The sequence below is a fragment of the Vombatus ursinus genome, unplaced genomic scaffold, assembly GCF_900497805.2.
Source record: "Vombatus ursinus unplaced genomic scaffold, bare-nosed wombat genome assembly UNPS02014884.1, whole genome shotgun sequence".
Taxonomy (NCBI): Eukaryota; Metazoa; Chordata; class Mammalia; order Diprotodontia; family Vombatidae; genus Vombatus; species Vombatus ursinus.
Genome location: NW_020954662.1, coordinates 5,162,425 through 5,184,408, shown reverse-complemented (window position 1 = coordinate 5,184,408; position 21,984 = coordinate 5,162,425). Strand labels below are relative to the sequence as shown.

The following is a 21,984-nucleotide window of genomic DNA, read 5'->3' as shown; positions in this document are numbered from 1 at the left end:
TATTCTGCCTTATGTAACAAAGCATTATATTGTGAGGAAGGGAGTAGCATGGTCAGATTTGTATCTTAGGAATATCTTTGGTAGCTGTGGGAAGAATGGGAGAGAGAGGGAAGAAAATGGAGGCAGGGAGTCCAATTAAGAAGCTACTGCAGGAAGTTATGAGAGAAGCCCAATCGACAGCATTTGTCAACTATTAGGATATTGGGGTAGAAGGAGAAAATAACTGAACCTGTGAAAGCAAATGAGATCACTAACGGAGAATAAGAAGAGAAAAGGGGCCAGAACAGAACCCTGGGTGGGAAGTGGTTAACAATCTATCTGTAAAATAGGGATAAAAACCTTTAAATGACTACCTTCACTGGGCTTTTGTGCAGAGAGGGGTTGGGAAACGCCCTGTAACCTTAACACACTACATTATCTGCCCACCTCCAACACTAGGTTACTACTGTAGCTCACCCACCAAGATTAGAGTACTAGTCTTGGAATCAGGAAGACCTGGGCTTGAATCTCACTCAGACACTTACCGGCGGTGTGACCCTGGGCAAGTCACCTAACTACTCTGAGACTCAGTTTCCTCATCTGTGAAATGAAAGGGTTGAACTTAATGACTTCTTATGTCCCTTCCAGCTTGGAGATTCTGTGTCCTTTGACCATGGGCTCTAGGGTAATGTCTCTTAAGAAGAAGGGAGAAGAGGAAAAGGATCTTTCTGGGTTTCCTGGCAAAGCTTCCCCAGGGGAGCCAAGGGGCAGGGGCAGGTGCAGGGTCCTCAGACTCCTGTTAGGACTAAAAGGCCAGATTCTGGATGCTTGATATCTCTGCAAAGATGCTTGCCACCATATGGCACCAGCTTGTCCCGAGGCAGATGATGCCTCTGAATGGAAGACTCCCACTGACTCCTCCTCCCCTCCCAGGCTGTAAATCTTTGAGCTGGTCTTCATTGACCATCAAGGCCCCTCCCTGACCCAGAAGATGGGCCTGTCAGAGATACCAGTCATGATGGTGTAGTGGAAAAATGCTTGGATTTGGAGGTAGCAGCCCCAGGTTCAAAGCCCGGCTCCACCCTTGACTGCCTGTGTGACTCTGGACAAATCTCTTGCCTACTCTGGGTTCTATACCTCTAAAGCAAGGGGGTTGGCCCAGACGTAGAGACAAGGCAGTACAATGGAAAAAGCATTGTCTCTGGAATGAGAGAACCTGGATTCAAATCCTGTCTATACCAATGTGACCTTAGGCAGGTTATAGCTATTACCTCTCTGGGTCTCAGTTTCCTCATCTATAAAATGGAAAGGTTGGCACTCTACAGTCCCATCCAACTCCGATGACATCCAAGGTCCCTTTGGGTTCCAACATTCTATGACTCTGACCCAGAATCCCACTCTCATTCCCCTGACCCTGGAGAGCTATCTGATCTTCCTGGGGCAGGGGTGGAAGGAGGGTACGACTTTCTATGGGGATCCATTAGACCCTAGCTGGTTACCCAAAGAATGTGAACACTCTCATCCCAATGCTTCCTCTACAGTGTGCCCTCTCTGAGACGCCCCAGCTATGAATGGAAAGGAGAGCCCTGAGGATTCAAAGGGTGACCCAGACCTCTACGTGGCCAACAATGGAGGCAGGTGATGGAATCAGTGTGGTGAACAGGAGAGAATACTGGACTTCAGAGAGGTTAGGAGACACCAGGCCTGTCCTCTAAGCCAGAGCTGGCTTTCTTCCCGTGGGGGGACTGGCTGTATTAAGTCAACCCCACTCCCATATAAGATGGGGTCACCCACCCTCACCTCTGCAAACTAGGTTAACTGGTCCAAACATCATGATGCTCCCTGGGTATCTTTTCACCCTCCTGAAACCCACAAAGTCTGTCCCCCACCTACCTTGAATTCCCAGGAAACTCAGCTCTAGTTAAAGCAAATATCCCAGTTAGATGGGAATGAGAAGACAGTGGAACAGTTTTTTTTTGGAGGGGGGGGTGCAAAGGGGAATTCTTAGAAACCTGGAACAAGTAAAGTACATATAGCCTGAGCCCCAGGGTCTCAGATTTTTGGAACTAACATCAGGAGAAAGCAGACCCTCCCCGGTTCCTAGGCAACACAGAGGAAGTAGTAGCAGCCTCTGCTTCTGGAAATGGCCCTGGATCGTCAGGAATCTGACAGCCCCCAGCACCATGCTCCCCAGAAGCCAGGCATGACAGGGAGGGTAAAGGTTACATTCCAAAGAGCTGAACAGGGGTGCTGATGGAGCTGATTGCTTCAACACCCTGAGACACCTGTTGGAGAAGGGGCCAGTCAAGAGGATAGGATCAAAAAGGGTCCAATTTAGGCTGTGTCAGGAAAAACATCCTGGCAATACTAGCTGTCCCAAAGTAGAACGGACTGCCTGGGAGGCGGTGAGGCGGAAGGGTGGCAGGGGTGGGTCTCTCCCTAGGGATCTTCAATGAGGTTGGATTCCCTGGCTCTGTTTTACTGGGCATGCCAATCATGTATGGGCTGAGCCAGAGGACCAGTAAAGACCTTCCACTTCTCAACTTATAAGAAAGGTCAAAAAGGGACAGAGAACAAAAGCCAAGTCCTTCCGCCACTTTTTCCATTACTTCCCAGATCAAAAATGAACCTCCTGCCCCAGGAAAGAACCACGGAATGTCAGAGCTAGAAGTGATGTCAGATCACAGCATGTCAGAGCTGGGAGGGCTCTTAGAACACAGAATGACAGAGTTAGAAGGGACCTGGAAAATGGACTGCCAGAGTTGGAAGGGACCTTAGAATATGGAAAGTCAGAGAGAGAAGGGGCCTGATCCCCACATTTTACAGATGAGGAAATGAGGCTCAGAATGACCTCAGGATTCACTCATGGCAGAACCAACCAAGAGCAAAACACAGGTGTCCTAATTCCAACTAAGCTGTCCCTCTGTAGACTGTCTCTACAGAGACAGTCAGGTGGAACCTCAAAGGAGAAAGCTCATGCTAACTAGAAGGCCTCGGTCAAGAAACAGCTCATTGTGGACAAGGTTAAGGCGTTGGGGGATGGCAAGAGGATCCCAAAGAACTGTCAGCCAGATGACAGGTTCCGCTTATCAGATGGAAGCTGAGGCTCAGCCAGTCTCCCTCCCGCTGGTGACTAAGCCAGAAGAAATGGGCGGTCACTGCAGCGTGAGAGACTGAGGTTAGAAATGGGGAAGTACCTCCTCATTGACCGGGAAGCTTGCTGCAAGGCAATAGGCCTCAGCGATCAGGAGTAGCTCAGGAAGGCCCTAGCAAGATTCAGGAGCTTTCAAAGGAGTAATCCTAGCAGGGATGGCCTCTGGCAATTTACAAAGGGTATGACAGTCCCCATTTTACAGATGAGGAAAAAACGGAGGCCCAAGAGGTTGAGTGACTAATTTACGTAGATAGCTAAAGTTTGCAAAAATACTTTACTCCCAACCACCCTGCCAAGTAGGTAGTACAAACATAATTACAATCCATTTTACAGACAGAGTAACTGAGGCTTTGAAAAGGAAGTGACTTGACCACTGACACATGGCTAAATTAATTCACACGTTTATAACACTTGCTGTAAAAGGAAAACCATCCTAACAGTCAGAGCCGTCCCAAAGTGGAATGAGTGGCCTTCTACAGAGGAGAAGGTCTGGGCTGTGGCTCTTCCCTCCCAGGAGGTCTCCGAGCAGAGGCTGGTCAGGGATATTGTAGGAGGCATTCTTGTTCAGGCCTGGGGCTCAACTGAGCTCCCTCCTGACTCTGAGATTTTATTGCTCACCCAGGGCTGCTCAAGCTTAGTGAACTCTTGCCAACCTGGCCCCTTCTCAGCTCTCTGTCTTCTCCATCTCCTTACACTCTCTACTCCAGGAGTGTGGAAAGGCCTCCTTTACAGTTTCTCAAACATGACACTCCATCTCCCATCGCTGCACCTTTGCACTGGCTGTACCCCATGCCTGGAATGCTCTCCCTCCTTTCCTTGCCTTTTGGTTTCTGTGATTTCCTTCAAAATTCAGCTCAGATTTCCCTAACTCCAAGAGGTCCCTCCCAGCCCCCTGCTGCTATCAGTGCTGGTCCTCTGAGATCACCTGCCATCTAGTCCTAGGCATCTTCTTTGTACCTAGTCTTTACAGGTGGTCTCCTCCATCGAACACAAGGACAAACAACAATAATAACTCCTTGAAGGCAGGGACTCCTGTGGTTTTGCTTTTGTCTTTGAATCCCCAGCACGATAAATGCTTACTGGTACGATTCCAGGAAAACATACCGAAGCCTGCTCCCCACCTCCAACTGGCAGAGACGTGGCAGGCTCAGGATGCCACATCTTTGGACACAGCAAACATGGGGTGCTCTTTTGCTTGACTATCCATATGTGTTACAAGAGTTTTGGTTTTCTTCTCCACCCCCACCCCTGCTGGTGGGCAAAGTGGAAGGGAGAAAAAAAGGAACGCTTGATAATTAAAAATAAATTCATTTAAAGAATCTTTCTTGACTAATAAACAACTGGGGATGAGATTATCAGGGTTCCTGACTCTCTTTTCTCTTTCTCTTCTTAAAAAAATATACTTTATTTATAATATTGATTTAAAAATTTTTGAGTTCTAAATCCTTTCCCTCCAGCCCCTCCCCCACCCACTGGAGAAGCAAGCAATATCATATCAGCTATATGTGTAAAGTCATGTAAAAACAGGTTTCCATATCAGCCATGTTGGGGGGGAAGGAAGAAAAATAAAGTGAAAAAAGAATGTTTCGATCCACCCTCAGAGTTCATCAGTTCTCTCTCTGAATGTGAATGGCATTTTTCATCATCTCTTTGCTCTTTTTCAATAGCTCTGTGATGGTCCTGACCTAGGAAGAGGGTAAAGATCACCTCTGCAGGGCCCCTCCAACCCAAAGAGTTCACAAAATATCCAAGGAAAACAGGGTAAAAGGCAGAGCAGCAACCCTGGGAAGCCACAAGCCACCCCAGGAGCAGGGCCCCACCAAATCCAGCCACACCGGAGGCTGCCGTCGAGTTGGGGATGAGGACACGTTCTTGCCATCGGCTTGCCAGTCCCGCAGGGTTCTTTCTGACTGACACACCTACTACAAGGGTCCCAAATTCCCAAGGCACAGGTCCCCAGCTGGATAGGGGGCCTTGGGAGTAAAGAGGCCTGGGTTCAAGCCCCAGCTCAAGCAACAACTTGTTGCCCTCTGCCCAGAGTTAGCTTTAACCTGCCGTAACTTCCCTGCAGTGCATCTGCATGCTCTCCTTTGGGAGTTTTGAAGATTTCAAAAGGACTTAGGCAGGGGTTCTTAACGGCTTTTTGTGTGTTATGGACCCTTCTTAGAATAACATTTAAACACAAATAAAATCTCGTTTGCTGTTCAGTCACATCCGACCCTTCCTGACCCCATTTGGGGTTTTCTTTGCAGAGACACTGGAGTAGTTTGCCATTTCCTTCTCCAGCTCATTTTATAGGTGAGGAAATTGAGGCAAATAGGGTGAAGTGACTTGCCCAGGGTCATCCAGCTAGGAAGTATCTGAGGCTGGATTTGTACTCAGGTCTTCCTGACTCCAGGCCCAATGCTCTATCCACTGAGCCATCAGCTGCCTCAAAATAAAATATATGGTAATACAAAGGAAATGAATGATATTAAAATACAGTTATCAAGATTTTCTTTTAAAGTTCACAGACACCACCTGCCCCCAATTAAGAATCCCTGACTTAGAAGAACACCTATTAGTGCTCTTATGGCACACCCAGGCTAGTTACCCTGGAGAAAAGTTGAGAAAATATACCTCCCTCCTTCTTGGCAGAGGTGGGGACTGGGGATTTGGAACGTTGCATAGTCAGACTCAGGTCATGTGCTGGTTGGTTTTGATGGACTTCTTTTCCTCTTTCTTTTTTTAAAAAATTCTTTGTTAAAAGGAATGTCTCACTGGGAGTCCAGAAGGAGATATTAAGAAATAAAGGTAACATAAATAACAAGTTATTTTTAAAGGAAAAAAAAAAAACCTAGGCTAGTCAACTAATTGTATAGCTGCAAGGAGCCGGCACAGTATAGTGGAAAGAACATTGGATTCGGTGTCTAAGGACCTGGGTTCAAATTCTGGCTCTGCCAATTACTAGCTGTGTTACCTTAGAAAAGTCATGTAACTTCTGAGATAGCCTCAGTTTCCTCACCTGTAAAATGAGGGAGGAAGACTAGATCGGATGCCCTCTAAGATTTCTTCCAGCTCTCCATGAGCAACTTAAATAGAGATCTCTGACTCAAATGAGGGAATTCTAATGGCTCAGTGTACATAACCTATCTTTCAACTAGAACAAAAGACACGTTTTCTTCAAGTTTCCCCAAGAAGGTTATCCTCAGCCTCAGTTTCCTCTTCTGTAAAATGAGAACTGGACTAGATGATCTCAGGTCCCTTCCAGCTCTAACATTCTATGAGAGCAAAGAACCCTAAACTTAGCCCAGCTCCCTGGACAGGATCCTGAGACCTGCCTAACAAACTCATTTTGCTCCTGCCCCCAGCCACGGGGGCATTTCCCCTGCACAGAGCAGCTCACTATCACAGCCAGTTTGAGCTTCATCCTCTTCCTCCTCCTCCTCCTCCTTGCAGGAGTCGTCAAGCTCGGCTCACATCCTTCCCAGAATATCGGCCTCCCTAATCCCACTGGATTCCCCGTACCCTACTCCGACCCACCTCGAACACGCATGCAGGCTGGTACTCAGACTTATATACTTAGCCGCACCTTAGGCAGAGAAGAAGGTTGTGCAGAGACCCAGATTCATTCACTAGTTCCAGTTCAAAGTAAACCTAGCTGTCCCAAAATGGAAGAGACCACCTCTGGAGGAGAGAGTTACCCATCACTGGAGATCTCCAAATAGAAACTGAAATCCTTAAAGATCAGAGACTCCTAGAAACCTCAGAGGCCATCTAGCCAAACCTCTCATTTTACAGATGGGGAAAGTGAGGCCCAGCACGGTGAAGAGACTTGGCCAGAGACAGATTCTGCACCTGGGTCCTCTGACTCCAAATGCCACACCCCTTCCCCTAGTCTGGGCTGGGCACACTGCTGTTAAGGTTAGGGATAGGGCTAGAGGAGTCCTAGCTTCTTCAAGCAGTCTAACCCTTGGACATTCTAAAAGAGATCATATGTTATAAAAGCTCATTAGTGTGGCCACTCGGAGCCCGGGGGGCCGAGACTGGAGGGTGTCTTTCTTCTCCAAAAGGGTAGAGAGGGACAGAGAGGAGAGGCCCAGCCCCGAAATCCCTCGGTTGGCTTCAGCACTTCGCAGTAGCTTCAATAGCTCCACTTCCTGTCTTGGGGGGATTAAGTCACTTGGGCCCGAATCAGATGGAAGGCAGCTGCTGGCACAAAACCGCCTTTGTCTCCCAGATGAAATATTAAACCAAGCCCAGCCTCTAGAGCAATTCAGGAAAAACAATATTAAGATGGCCTGGCTCTAAGATGGTTCTGATCCCCAAAAGACCTTCAGCAGCTCACACACATCCCATTTCCTTTACCCCAGCCCTACAGTGCTTCTCACTTGACAGATGGGGAGACTGAGGCCCAGGGCACTTACATAACGTAGCCAGCAGTAGAATGCCCTGGTCAGGGTTGGTTTTTTGTTTTGGTTTTTGCACATGACCAAGCTGTCTTCTCTCTGAGGGACTCTGACGTAATTGCTAAGGTTTTCCCCAGCTCTGACATCCTGTGTTCTAAGGGCCCTCAGCTCTGACATCCTGGGTTCTAAGGGCCCTCCCAGCTCTGACATCCTGTGTTCTAAGGCCCCTCTCAGCTCTGACATCCTGTGTTCTAAGGGCCCTCCCAGCTCTGACATTCTGTGTTCTCAGGGCCCTCCCAGCTCTAATATTCTGTGTTCTAAGGGCCCTCCCAGCTCTGACATTCTGTGTTCTAAGGGCCCTGCCAATTCTGACATCCTGTGTTCTAAGGGCCCTCTCAGCTCTGACAGCCTCTAAATTTCCATTTAACCTCTCTGAGCTTCATGTCTCCCATTAGTAAAACCAAGCGAGCTCATAGAACTATGTTAAAGAAAGCACTTTGTAACACTCAAAGCACCACAAACAGGAGGTGAGTCAATATTGTGATGCTGCTGCGGCTGGTACCTCCTCACCCTACTACCCACATTCCAGGTTCTAAAGTCTGGCCCCAAAGGATCAGGCAGCCTTCCCTTAGTTATCAACTAGGAATACAATGAGGCAGTCCAGAAAGACAAACAGCCATCAGAGAGATAACGCTGAGCCAGGGCTTGGTCCTGTCTTTGAAAATCTCTGGTTTATGAGCTGAGGCTGGAAGAACTTGTGTATTTAAGGCAACTTCCACCCCCAGTCCCTCCCCCAGGCCAGGGCCAGACAATCCCAAAAAAGGAAGAGCCTCAGCTAAAGAGATCAACGCATTCAAGGAATCTGTCTGTGCCATTCCAGGGGCCAATAAGGCAGCAGTACTAGAGAAGCCAGGGACCTGGGTTCAAATTCCACATTTGTACTTAGCTCACAGTGTGACACTGGGCAAGTTGGTCTCCCTCTCTGGGCCTCAGTTTCTACACCTGTAAAATGAAAGGGTTAGACTATACGAGTCTCACAGTCCTTTGTAGCCTTAAAAAGTTTATTCTATTCTGGAGCCATTGGGGCCCCATCTCTTAGTCCAAGTGACCAAAAGCAAATTTCCCCTGAGTGCCCTGATTTCCCTTCCCATACAGCCACACACACCCTCCCTGTGATTACATGCAAACCTAGCCCATAAATACTATAAACAAATTCCCTCCTATCCAGAGCACAGAGGTGGGGAACAGTTGCTTCTAGGTCGTAGATTTCTTTTTGTCATTTCAAACAACATGAGTTGTACCACTGATCCCATGAACCCACAGGGGACCTGGGGACAGGCTGCCTCGAACCTCCCCACTGGATCCACTGTTAGTTAGCTGCATGTTTGTGAGGACGGTCTGATGGGCATGGGGCCTGGTGAACCTCCAGGATCTTCTCATGGCTCAAATTGGGTCTCTCTGAGAGAGCTGGACTGGACTGGGAGTCAGGAAACCAGGACTTGAACATAGGCCCTGCCATGAACCTGATGTGTGGCTCTGGACAAGTCACTTTTGAGACTCAGTGTCCTCTTCTGCCTGGATTAGATGGTTTCTAAGGTTTTTTCCAGTTTCAATAGTCTATATTCTAAGGGCCCTCCCAGCTCTGACATTCTGTGTTCTAAGGATCTTCCCAGCCCTGACATCCTGGGTTCTAAGGGCCCTGCCAGCTCTGACATTCTGGGTTCTAAAGGCCCTGCCAGCTCTGACATCCTGGGTTCTAAGGGCCCTCCCAGCTCTGACATCCTGTCTTCTAAGGCCCTCCAAGCTTTGACATTCTACATTCTAAGGATCCTCTCAGCTTTGACATTCTGGGTTCTAAAGGCCTTCCCGGCACTGACATTCTCTGTTCTAACAGCCTTACGGTTCTGCTGTTCTATGTTCTAAAGGGGAGTTTTTCACTCCTGAAGGCCCAGGGCTCTTATAGTCTAGCCTAGGCCTCCATCCCTCTGGCTAGACCGGAAGAAGGCAGGAAACACTACTGCTCCCAGGGCCGGGAAGATTCCAACTTACTAGCTCCTACAGCTGAGTCTGCCTACCAGACTGAAAATGAAAAAGGACAATTCAGCTGCTCCCCTCCCCCAAGGAAGCAAGCAGGAGGCCACAAGCCAAGCCCAGTATTAAATAATCCAAGTAATAAAAATTGCCAATGAAGAAAGCAGGAGGCAGCGTCTTCAGCGCAGGGGCTCCTCTCAGGATAGTTGGTTGCATTCGCGCACCGGGAAGTCTGAGCACGTGTCCACCATCAGGTTTTAGAAGGAAGAGAGCGCTGAGCAAGCACTTTTCAGAAGGAGGGCTCCAGGACCAGCCTCTATGGGAGTAGCAGCCCCTGGCCCTGGCACTGGCCCCTTCCTCAAACCCCACTCCAATTCTCCTCTCCAGAAACAGCCCCCATCTCTTCCTCTGGGAGCCACTTGCCAAAGGGGTTTTGTTCCAAAATCATAATCCCAGGCAGGTGTCCTGCAATCAACATCCAGATGTTTGGCGATTGGGAGGGAGCATGACCAGCAATCAGAATGATGGAGCTGGAGTCTGCAAAGCCTGGACTCCCATCCTAGCTCTGCTAAGTCATTAGCTGTGTGAGCTCAGCCAAACTATTTCCTCTCTGCACCTCAGTCTCCACAAAATGGAGGTAATAACCCCAGTTGTACCTCCCTCAATGCATCATTCGAGGATTAAAAGAAATAATATATGTTAAAGTACTACATAATTGCCAGTTATTACTGTTATGCACAATCATTGATGCACAATCAGTTTAATTCAACAAAATACTTACCAGGCGGATGTCTAATATTCCTTTAGGGTTTGTCACAGCCAGGGGAAGGGGATGACAGAGAAAGGTGTTTATGTTTTTCTTTTGTTTAAATGAGGGCCTGGATACCAAGCCCTGCAGACAACCAGATAATTCATGAGTATGTTACAGAAAAGGAAATGCACTATCTGGGGATTCACCATTTGGTTGGGGTAATGAAAAGGAAGAGAGGGAGAAGGGGTTGGGAGTTTTCCCAACAGAAAGGCTGGGGAGGTATCAGCCCTATAAGGCCCCTTCTAGCTTTGACATCCTATGTCCTAACATTCCATGATCTCAGGCCCCTTCTAGCTTTGACAGCCTATGTCCTAACATTCCGTGATCTCAGGCCCCTTCTAGCTTTGACGTCCTATGTGCTAGCATTCCATGATCTCAGGCCCCTTCTAGCTTTGACATCCTATGTTCTAAGAGCCCTCCCAGCACTGACATTTTTGTATGCTACTAAGGATCTTTCCAGTTCTGATATTTTATGTTTTAAGGGCCCTCTCAGTGCTGATATTCTATATTCTAGCATTCCAGGTTCTCAGGTTCCTTCCTGTTCTGACATTCTATCGTTTTAGGACAATGAGATTCTTCAAAGTACAAAAAGAAAAATTTCAGAGCTTGAAGGGGCCTCGAGATATTCTCCGGAGCAGTCCTTTAACTCCAAGCAAGAAAGTTATTGTCCCCATTTCACAAAACTAAAACCAAAAAGCTTTTCTCAATCACCTCCTGGACATGGGACACAGTGTTAACCAGAAGGCGCGGGAGACACAGAGATTAAATGGGAAATCAGAAGATTGCAAAGAGATACAAAAGTGAAGACACGGAGCTCAGTGTCTGTCTTCAATGAGCTTGCAATCGAAAAGGGGGAAGAGGCCCAGATAAATCCTCCACAGGGTTAAGTGTGAAGTCACTGCTAGAAAAGTGTGATGCGATGAGTGATAAAGTTGGTAGCCAGAGAACCCAAGTTTAAATTTCCCTCCGCTACTGATCTGTGGAGCCTTGAACAAGTCACAACTTCGCTGGGTCTCAGCTTCCTCGTTGCTAAAACGAGAGGATTGGCCTAGATGACGTCTAGGGTCTTCCTTCCAGCTCCAAATCCAGAAACCAAAGAATTAAGAAGAGCTAATGCCTACAGGGATTGTGGAAATTCGATGTCTGATTCACGCAGCTAGGTGTTGCTGTGGATAGAGTATTGGACCTGAAGTCAAGAAGACCTCAGTTCAGATCTCATCTCAGACACCTACTTATGTGACCCTGAGCAAGTCAATTAACCTCCATTTGCCTCAGTTTCCTTATCTGTAAAATGGGGATAATTAACACCCACAATTTCCTGAGATTATTCTGAAAAACAAATGAGATAAACACGTAAAGGCCTTTACAAACCTTAGAAGTGCTATATAAATGCTAGCTCTTATTAGCGATTACTCTTAAAATTTCAGGTTCAGGGCTACAGATGAGTGAGTCATCCCTGTCCTTCCAGAAGTGGGACCGAAGTCACACCAGTCCATAAGTGACCCGGCAATCAGAGCAAAGAACAGAGGCCAAGGACCTTTGGAACACAATCACAATTCATGGGCGGGAGTCGGGAAGAGCCAAAGAGGATAGAGTTAGTGTCATCAGAAAGGCAGGAGGATCAAAATGATGTCACCTGTGGTGTCAAACATAACAGAGACTCTGAAGAATGAACTAGGAAAAGATCATAGGGATTGACCAGGAAACTTAAGCATTAAAAAAAAAGTCACTCATATTGACTATAGTACTGAACCTTGAATCTTCGGAAAAGATGATCACTGATGGAGACACCCATTGTTTTGTGTTTACCCAGCGACAAGTACAAATTAGCTGTGTACTTCCTCCCTGTAACCTGGCAAAGGCGTATTGCAGCTGACAACAAAGGGAGAGACATACCCCTCTGAAGGTTGGTACTGATCTGTAGATTACCTCAATGACTAGGTATGTTTTCCCTTCCCCCCGCCATGCTATTCTGCTTCCAGATTATGAGACTGCCCATTGTGGCCTAAATGGTTTCTCTGGATTCATTCGACTCCTCTAAGTTTGACCCAAATTCGGTAAGATAAACCTAGTACTGTGCATGGATGAGCAATCTCTCCAACCCTGGATGTCCCCTGGAGAACACTGGAAGACCTGAGGCATAAACAGCAGGGGTGGGGGAAAGGCATGGGAGAGGGGTGCAATAGGAGAAACAGAGAGACAGAAGGAAACATACCAGGAGACAGAGCTCTTCTGACATTCCATGTTCTAAGAGCCCTCCCACCTCTGACATTCTATGTTCTAAGAGCCCTCTGACATTCTGGGTTCTAAGGCCTTTCCCAGCTCTGACATTCTATGGCCTAACATTCTTTATTCTAATGGGCCAGGTTGTCTTGTTTGGGCCACTATAGTTTGAAGGTGCCTTTCCCAGCTCTGACATCCTAAGTTAGAAGACTCTGTCCAACTCCGACATTACGCAATTCCATAAAGCACAACTCTTAGAATCAGAGAAGATACAATTTTGCGTTGCTGGCCCTTGGGAATCCCTGATTCACCTACCCCTAGACCAGATCCTACTCTCCAGTCTACAAGAATACTATATGACCTTGGGCAAACTGCTTCCCCTTTGGGGGCCTCAGTTCCTGATATATGTCTCTGAGCTAAAGAGCTCCCCATTGAACCATGGCCTGGCTTATTTGAGGGGAAACGCTGAAGGCCTGGCTACATACTACCTGCCATGATTCATTTCCATCTTTTAAAAAGTGACAACGAGAAGGCTTTGTTCAATTAGTCTGCCAACACAGTCCTGAAAGAGTCACCTCAAAGACTTTGGTGCCCCTGGGGAACAGGTTAGCTCCCTATGATACACCTACTTCTCAATCCCTCTGGACCTTAAGGTTCCCCATCTGTAAAAGGCCAAGACCAGACTCACTGAAGACCTCTCAGGCCCCCCTTAGTCTCTAAATACCAAGATTCCTTTCTCAATCAATTCAACGAACCATTCAGGGTCCCATTCTTGTGAATGAAAGGTTATAGGTAGGGAAATGAGAAATTTCATAATGACGTGCATCATTACTGTTACCCAGGAGTCCAGACGTTACCAGGTGCATGACAAGCTGCACTGTTTCATGTTCAAATTCACAGCCAGGGAAATGGAGCCTCAAGCTAACCCCAGCTGGGCAGCAGAACAGGCCATTCACTCCAGGTTGCCAAGGCAGGTGGGGTGCTATCCAAAGAATCCCCAGGGGTCAAGAGCCCCCCATCAAACCCAGTTCTCAGAGGAGCCTGATTACCCAAGAGAGGCAGAGAGAGTTAACTTCACGGTTTCTGACAACCATCCACCCTCCTTTTGTACTTGAGAAGCTGCAGAGAGAAACCACATCCTGCCCCTGCGTGAGGAATGAAGCTTGTACCCTGCAGGGAGAGAGCACATCGCCAGACAGGTGGCAGGAGGTCTGAGTGAGAGTCCTAACTCTGCCATTAACTCACTGTGTGACCAAAGGAGCATGTCACCATCTTCCTGAGCCTCAGTATCCTCATCTGGGAAATGGGGACTTAGACTAGAGACTAGTTAGACTAGAGTTCTCTAAGAGTCTTATCAGCTCTGACATTCCATGTTCTAAGGCCCCTCCCAGCTCTGACATTCTGGGTTCTAAGGCCCCTCCCAATTCTAACATTCTGTGTTCAAAGGACCCTCCCAGTTCTAACATTGTGTGTTCTAAGGCCCCTCCCACCTCTGACATCCAGTGTTCTAAGGGCCATCCCCCAGCTCTGACTTTCTGTGTTCTAAGACCCCTCCCAATTCTAACATTCTGTGTTCAAAGGACCCTCCCAGCTCTGACACTCTTTGTTCTAAGGGCCCTCCCTGCCCTGACATTCTATGTTCTAAGGCCCCCTCCCAGCTCTGACATTCTGTGTTCTAAGACCCCTCCGAATTCTAACATTCTGTGTTCAAAGGGCCCTCCCAGATCTAACACTGTGTGTTCTAAGGGCCCTCCTAGCTCTGACATTGTGTGTTCTAAGGGCCCTTCCAGTTCTGGTATTCTGTGTTCTAAGGGCCCTCCCAGCTCTAATATTCTGGGTTCTAAGGTTTGTTCCAGTTCTGATACCCTGTGTTCTAAGGTCTTTACAAGTTCTGACATTTATGAGTTCCTTTTCCCTGCTCAGGATCTTTTCCCAGTTCCCCTTTCCCATCTCCCAATCCATCTCATCATCCCTCAAATTCCTGTTTGAGATTCTGGTTATTTGGAAAGACCCCTATTACGGCTCACTCCATAAAGCACTCTGTCATTACAATACTTAGAACACAAATTATTATCCTGTTTCATAGATTATGGCCAGTGACTTGCCCAAAGTCTCCTGGCCAAGAGTGGCAGAGTCCAGGCCGCACCAAGGGACGTGGGATGGAGGGCAGAGATGTTAGAAGCAGACAAGTCCAGGATGTTTTTCACTTTTGCCATGTCCCCTTTTCCCTACTTTACTGCTTTCGGTCCTCTGCCTTGAAAGGCAGCAGAGTGTAGTGGATGGGGCATTTGCACCTGGAGGCAGGAAGACTTGGTTTAAATCCAAACTCTAGACACTTACTAGTCATGTGGCCTTGGGCAAGTCACTTGTCCTCCACAGCCCTCAGTTTCCTCATTTCTAAAAGGCGAGGGTAGGATCTGATGGCCTCCAAGGTCCCTCCCACCTCTCAATTGATAACTGTGTGATTTTCCCAACAAAGGCATCAATAGAGAAGGAAAGAGGTCAGGTAAGTGCCCGACTAGTCTGAGTGTTCCGATTGGGTAGAAAGAAACCAGTGAATGCCACACATTCCAGCCCGAAAGAATCCAAGCGTCAGCTTCCTTCTCTTCTTTGAGACTTGGCGCCCTCCTCTCCCCCCCCCTTCCTCAGCCTTGACCTTTTTCAAACCCTCCCAAATATTTTCCCAGAAGAGAGAGCAGCCAGGGTGAGAGACGGGGAGCACGGTCCCCAAGCAAATGCAGAGACAACTAGCTGAAGCATTCAAAAAGGGGGAGGGGAGGTCACAGGGGAGGAAAGCAAGGTCCAGAGGCACAACTGATCCACTGTGGAATCAGAGGAATGGATCATCCTCCCGGGCATCCCCTCCATGATCCCTGCCAGCACCATCCCTGGTGCCTGGAACACTACAGACACAAAGAATGGCAGGGCTGGAAGAGACGGCACTGCTCATAACCTGGGGAGACGCGGGCCATACCCTTTCTTTTTGCCTGGGTCTCAGGAAATGGGGCCAGCATTCAAACCCGGGTCTTCCACTACACCATGAGAAGACAGTGGCAGCAGAGACATGGGCATCGTGGGATAGCAAAGTAGAAGGGCTGCCTCGGAGATCATCTAATCTGGCCCTCGTCATTTGCCGAGGGAGGCGTTGAGGCCCACAGGGGCTGAAGTAACATGCCCAAGGTCCACTAAGTGGCACAGCCTCCTCCTCATGTCAAGTCCAGGGCTCTTACCTCCCCCCCTCCCCCTCCCCCCGCAGCTGTCTGGGGACAGGGCCACCGGGGCGACTGGTTCAGCCTCAGCCTCTCCATCCATCTTCAGAAGGAGAGCCACAACACAATATCTCTTGTCATGGAGGGCCTCTTCCCCAAAACCAACAGTGAGGACTTTGAGACCCTGGTGGCAATGGCTGAAAGGGGATGCAAGAGTTGGAGACAGGAAGATCCACAGGCGTGGGGGAGAAGTAACCCAGGCCCTGAAGACACCTTAACTCTCAGTCAAGAGAATGCTAGCAAGTTACCTCCATTTGGGGCTTTACAGCTAACAAAGGGAGACTTTCCTCCCAACCATCCTTGTGACCCAGGGAGGATGAATATCATTCTCCTCATTCAGCAAGGGAGAGAAACTGAGGTCCATTGAGAGGAAGTGACTTATTTAAAGGTTACACCACAAGTCAGTGGCAGAACTGGGCTTCGGACCCAAGTTTTCCAGTGGTATAACAAAAAAAAAACAAAAAAGAGGATAGGGATTGGCCCTGTGCTATTATTGGTATAGGGGGCACCAGGTAAGGAGCTTCCTCTAAGAAGACAGGTTGGCAGAGGCAGTTAGGTGGCACACTAGATAGAACACCAGCCCTGGAGTCAGGAAGACCTGAGCTCAAATCCAGCCTCAGACACTTACCAGCTGTATGACCCCGGGTGAGTCACTTCACCCCAATTGCTTCCCCCAAAACAAACAGACAAACAAAAAAAGAACGCAGGTTGGCACCTTCTCTGTTGTGGTCTTAGAGAAGTGCTTAGAGCAATGTGATGCTAAATGGAGACCAAGGTTACACTGCTATTCTGTATCAGAAGACAGATCTTCCCAGCTTCGAGACCAGCTCACTATGCCACACTGCCACCATGATGATGATGATGAATGTTTCTATATAGTGCTTTAAGTCAAATGTTTTATATAGGTTATCCCATTGGACTATAGGAACAACCTTGTGATGCTATCATTACCCCCACTTTACAGAAAAGGAAATTGAGGCTGGGAGAAATTGTGACTTGCCCAGGGTCACCACCATACAGAGCTCAAATTTGAGTTTCCTTAGCTCCAAGTCCGACACTCACTCCTCTCTCTGGAGTCAGAAGGCCTCAGTTTAAGGCCCTTTTCTGCTACTTGTATTTGTGCTCTGGGCAAATGACTTCCCCTCTCTAAGGAAACTAACAGTTTCCTCCTTTGTAAAACTAGGAGGTCAGGCTAAATGACTCCAAAGATTCCTTCCAGCTTTGAATCCGATGATCCTGTGACTCCCAGACCAAGGACTCTTACTAAGACACCAGCCTGCTCCAGCTACCTAATAGTCAAATACTTTGAATGGGGGAACAGAGGGATTTTAGGGGATACACAGCTCATGGAGACTGGGGGGAGGGACAGGGAAGAGGCAGACTGTGGGATTCAGTGACTCCTAGGGATCAATGAGACTGGCTCAATTTCCAGGCCACCCCCAGCCCCATCCTCATCCCTATGGCTGGGCCAAGGAAACTGTTCCCAAGAATTTCTCTCCCAGCTTCTGTCTCTTCAGGACATCCCCAGGTTTAGTCCAACCCCAGATTTATAATACAATAAACACGTGCTAAGTGCCTGCTTTATACAGAAAAGACTGTGCTCCAGACAGAGCGGAGATTTAAAAAAAAAAATCATCAAGTTATAATCTGGTAGGAATTGAGACACCCATAACTCCAATATTCAATATTATATAATCAGTGTAATACAGGTGTATAATACAGGTGTAAACCAAGTGTTAGACAAAATCTGGGGGGCATAGGTCATTACCAACTGCCTAATCTAATCCAACCTTCTCATCTGATAGATGGGGAAACTGAGACCTAGAAAAGGGAGACAACTTGTCTGGCATCATCTAGTAAGTTAGTGCCAAAGCCAAGGCTAAAAACCAGGTCTCTTGAGCCAGGTCCAGTCTTCTTTCTAAAGAAAAACCGAGGGGATCCACTACTGATCTTCCATTCCTCTCCCTACCCCCACCAGCCCCCTCCATCCAGCTGGTCCTGCCTTGGATTTGATACACAGGTGTTTGGTACCTACCTCTATGGGTACATGTCCATTAGAATGTAAGTTCTTTGAGGACAGACACTTTTCTCTTTGTAGCCCAGGGATTAGCACAGTACCAGGCCCATAGGAAACATTTAATAAATGCTTTTTGATTGGCTGATGCCTGTAAAGCTCAAATGAGCTAATTATCTAAGGCATTTATTTGCAAACAGTGCGTTAATATTATCACCACCACCCTCATCATCATATCTATCCGATTTCATTCAAAGTACTCTCTTTCCAAATCTCCCAGTGGAAAGCCCCAGCTCCTTTTAACCCAGTTTGGGTTACTTTGGCCCTGGTAGGTGGGGGTTTCTTTTTTTGAGCTGGCAGAGGGTGCAGGAAATGTTTGTTTTGGTTTCCAAATCTATGCTCAGCGACCTTGTCAATGTTATGGTTTCGATGACCACATTTTTCTAGTAATTTCTTGAATAAAGGATGGTGCCTCATACAGAACTGCTCTAACTCTGATTTGAAAAAGTCCCCAAGAAGGGGCGGGAAAGCAAGGACCTGAGGGGGGCAGTCCTCAGGGCTAAGAATAGCTTCTCCTCCCCCTGAGTCGAAGAATCACAGAATTGGGAAACTGGAAGAGATCTCGGGGGTGAACCCAAGCTCAGTCCCCAGAGAAATCCAACACAAGGTAGGGGCTTGGAGACCTGGACATGTTTGTCCCTCCTGCCAACCTATCACTGGACTTTGTAACCACTACCCTTCCCATCCACCCCCAACCCCTGCCAAATCTCTAGGATAGAACCCCAATGGATAACTGACAGGAGGAACCTTTGTCTGAGAAAGGAACACATTAGAGTCATATAGTCCTAGAACATCAGGGCAGAACCAGCTCTCAGAATACTGAATGGCTGAGCTAGGAGAGGCCTTAGGACATAGAACGTCAAAGAAGGGTCTTAGAACATAACAATGTCAGAACTGGAAAGAGCAATAATGTTAGATCAGTAAGAAACCTTAGACCGTAGAATATTCTAACTTGAAAAGACCTTAGAAATCATCAAATCTAAATCTCTCCTTTTGTACATGGGGAAACAGGAAAGAGGTCCAGGGAAATAGGCTGTAAACTCCTTAACAGTATCACTTTTCCTTATCGTATGTCCTTTCTATAATGCTTTCAGTTCATGCTCATTGGGTCAAGTTGGCCCAAAGATACATATACAGCATGGCAATCCCCAAGTGTAGGGCCTCTCAGCTTGCCTGAGTATAAGGACCTGAGCTTACCTCAGAGAAAAATAATTCCAAATGCCTAGACACGAGCTGTCCCGAGCAATGATGATATAGCCAACAGACGCAATGTCCTCATAAAAGACCCAACCAGAGACACACAAACGTACTTGGGCACACAGAAACGCAGAATTCAGAGATACTCTCACACCTCGCTCCCAGAAAGTATAAACCAGCCAGGAGTCAGAGTCTGGAATAGGACTACTGAAAGGGTCAGAATCAATGGGTTCAAGGCCATGAAGACACAAACATACTAACACTAGCTTGACCCAGCCTTCCAGCTAGCTCATTCCAGGCCTCAGTATCCCCATTGCACTTGTCCCCATGCCTTGCTCTCTTGGCAAAAGCAGAACTGATCTTTTGACTATCAGTTCTCTGATACCCCTGGGAGGACTCAAACAAGGTGGTTGACACCTTTGCTTTGGAGAAATTAAGAGGGAAACTCCTCTAAAATGGAGGTCATCCCCCAATTAACAGACAACAAAATAAAATAAAGCAGTAAGACACAATTGTCTTAGGAGAGAGGAAAGAGACAAGAGATGAGGAAGGCTCCCATGACCCTCTCCTTGCCAGCATACCCACGTCTCAAGCATTCCAAGCCCATGCCAGGGGCTGACATCATCCCCACTCCCTGGGTGCCAGTGTGTTGTAATGTTGCTCAATGCCCCTTGTAAGATTGAGCACAGTTTCTTCTATCTCCTTAGTACCCAAGTCCAAAGAAAACACACAAAACAAAGCCCCAAAACAACAGAGACTGGTAGCATGATGACACTATGGCACCATGATCCACAGCAGGGAGGCTGGCACCAAATCCATCCCTCCCCAGTGAGGTCTAGGGTCTGTTTCCCCATTGCCCATTCCCCACCAACACAGTGGTGATTTTTTCTCCAAGGTGGTTGGGGAGACCAGGCCATAGCCAAGTTCTCCAAATACTTGGGGTGGGGGTAAGGATAGAGAGAGGGAGAGAGAGAGGAGAGAGGGGCTGGAATCCCATTCCCTCAATGGATTGTATGAACTACCTACAGCATCCCTGGCATACTTAGCCCAACCTTTCCAGACTGCAGGGAATCACTGTTCAGGGTCTCAGGCCCCTTTTGGAGAAGGATGCTCACTGAAGGTTTGGGGGAATAACCCAGCCCAACTATGGCATACTTAGAAGTGGCAGGAAGAGAGACCGGATCAGGATGGGGTATGGTGCTCCCTCCCTTGCAGACACAAATGCAGAGGCCTGGGCCAAACAGCACACCTCTTTTTAACATAAATCAGAAAAGTTAGAGAGCCTCTCCAAAAGGGATGGGTCTCACTGAAGGCCTATGATCAGGGCATCTCCAAAGCCATATGGCACCATCACTGTAACCCAAGACCAGCGAGGGCTTCTCTCATTAGCTCTTCTGGTGGAAGGGGGGGAAATAGGGGACTGGAAGGGGGCTCCCAAATGCATAGGAGGAAGAAGATAAAGGAGAGGGAACAAAGGAGAGAAATCTCTGCTTTCACCCAGCAGAGAAATCTTAATAGACAGGAAAAAGACAGGCAGCCAGACAAAACTGTCAACTGGGCTCCAATCAGGAAGTAACCTTAGTTCTCCCCTTCATTCCCCCACCCCAAGCTGAGGATATAATGGGCTGGAGAGACCAGCAGCAGGGCAGTGCAGTCCTGCAGGACCGGGATACCCATCCTCTGAAGTCAATCTGCCCTGCTACTTGTGAGAGGGGGACCCCAATACATTTGTCCCCCACGCCCCCCTATTTCTACCATAGTAAGTTTTTGTCCTCACTGAATGCTGGGGTTGTGAGGCTAAGGCCAACATGAATGGGAAGGTTTAAAGAGCTTTGTTTGAAGGGATCCTTTAAAGCAATCCCACGTTTCCCAAGGCCATACTTCTGCGCTGTTAATGGAGGAGGCTTTTTAGGCCTAGTCAGCTAGCCCTGAAACCATCTGGTCCAGGCTTCAGCCCAACTCCGCGAGGTACGGGGAGGCTCACACTCCCACCCAAACCAGGGACTCTAGGTCAGGGTGGAGGGAGGGAAGGGGAGGTATTAACCCCTCGATTTTAACCCAGTTGGCATCATCCTTGTTTTAAGCGATGTCTGCTTTGTCCGGGGCTAAGAGTGCCTGTTAAGCACATAGTAAGTGCTTAACAATACAAGCTTTTTATCAGAGAAGGGTTAAAGTCACAGAAGTAGCGGTTGTCCTGGGGAGCTCCTACTATGTGCGGGGCACCGTGCTGAACACTGGGGCTACAAAGAAAGGCAAAAGTCAACCCCAGCTCTCCAGGAGCTCCCGGACAGAGGGTGGAGGGGCTGGAGGGGGTCCCCAGATTGGGGTGGGGGAGGCATTCTCGACGTGACTCACTTCTTCTTGTACTCGTCCCGCTCCCGCTTCACCTTGGCCAGCACGTTGTAGAGGGCCCGGATCTCGGGGGTGATGGTGTCGATCTGCACGCCCACGCCGTCGGGGTGCACCCAGGACACGCCGGGGCCCTGCACGGTCTCCACGCCGCCGCCGCCCGTGCGCCGGACCTGCGTGTAGCTCCAGATGGTGCCGGGCAGGCGGCTGTAGTGCTGCGGGTGCGAGCCGCAGGCGCCCGGGGGCACGTTGCCGTTGGCGCCGAGCTGCGGTGGCGGCGGCGGCTGCTGCTGCGGGGGGTGCGGACCGGCGGCGCGGGCCAGGGCCAGAGCGAGCTCGGGGCCCGTCTGCACCGCCTGCTCGCGGGAGAAGGTCTTGTAGCGCAGCCGGCGCTCGCGCTCGCTCTGCTGCTGCTCCAGCTGCTTCTCCAGCAGCCGGTTGCGCCGCTCCAGCTCGTGCACCTTGGCCAGAAAGCAGCGGAAGCGCACGTTGAGCCCCTTCAGGAGGTA

At 48.5% G+C, this 21,984-nt stretch overlaps 1 protein-coding gene across 1 annotated transcript in view; it reads right to left on the bottom strand.

The window, feature by feature from the left end:
* Positions 1-21,984, bottom strand: part of LOC114028494 (intermediate filament family orphan 2) — a 56,898-nt gene that overhangs the window by 34,426 nt on the left and 488 nt on the right. Inside the window, exon 2 of the mRNA XM_027842752.1 lies at positions 21,482-21,979. Coding sequence (XP_027698553.1) covers positions 21,482-21,979 — 498 coding nt within the window. The remainder of the gene's footprint in view (positions 1-21,481; positions 21,980-21,984) is intronic.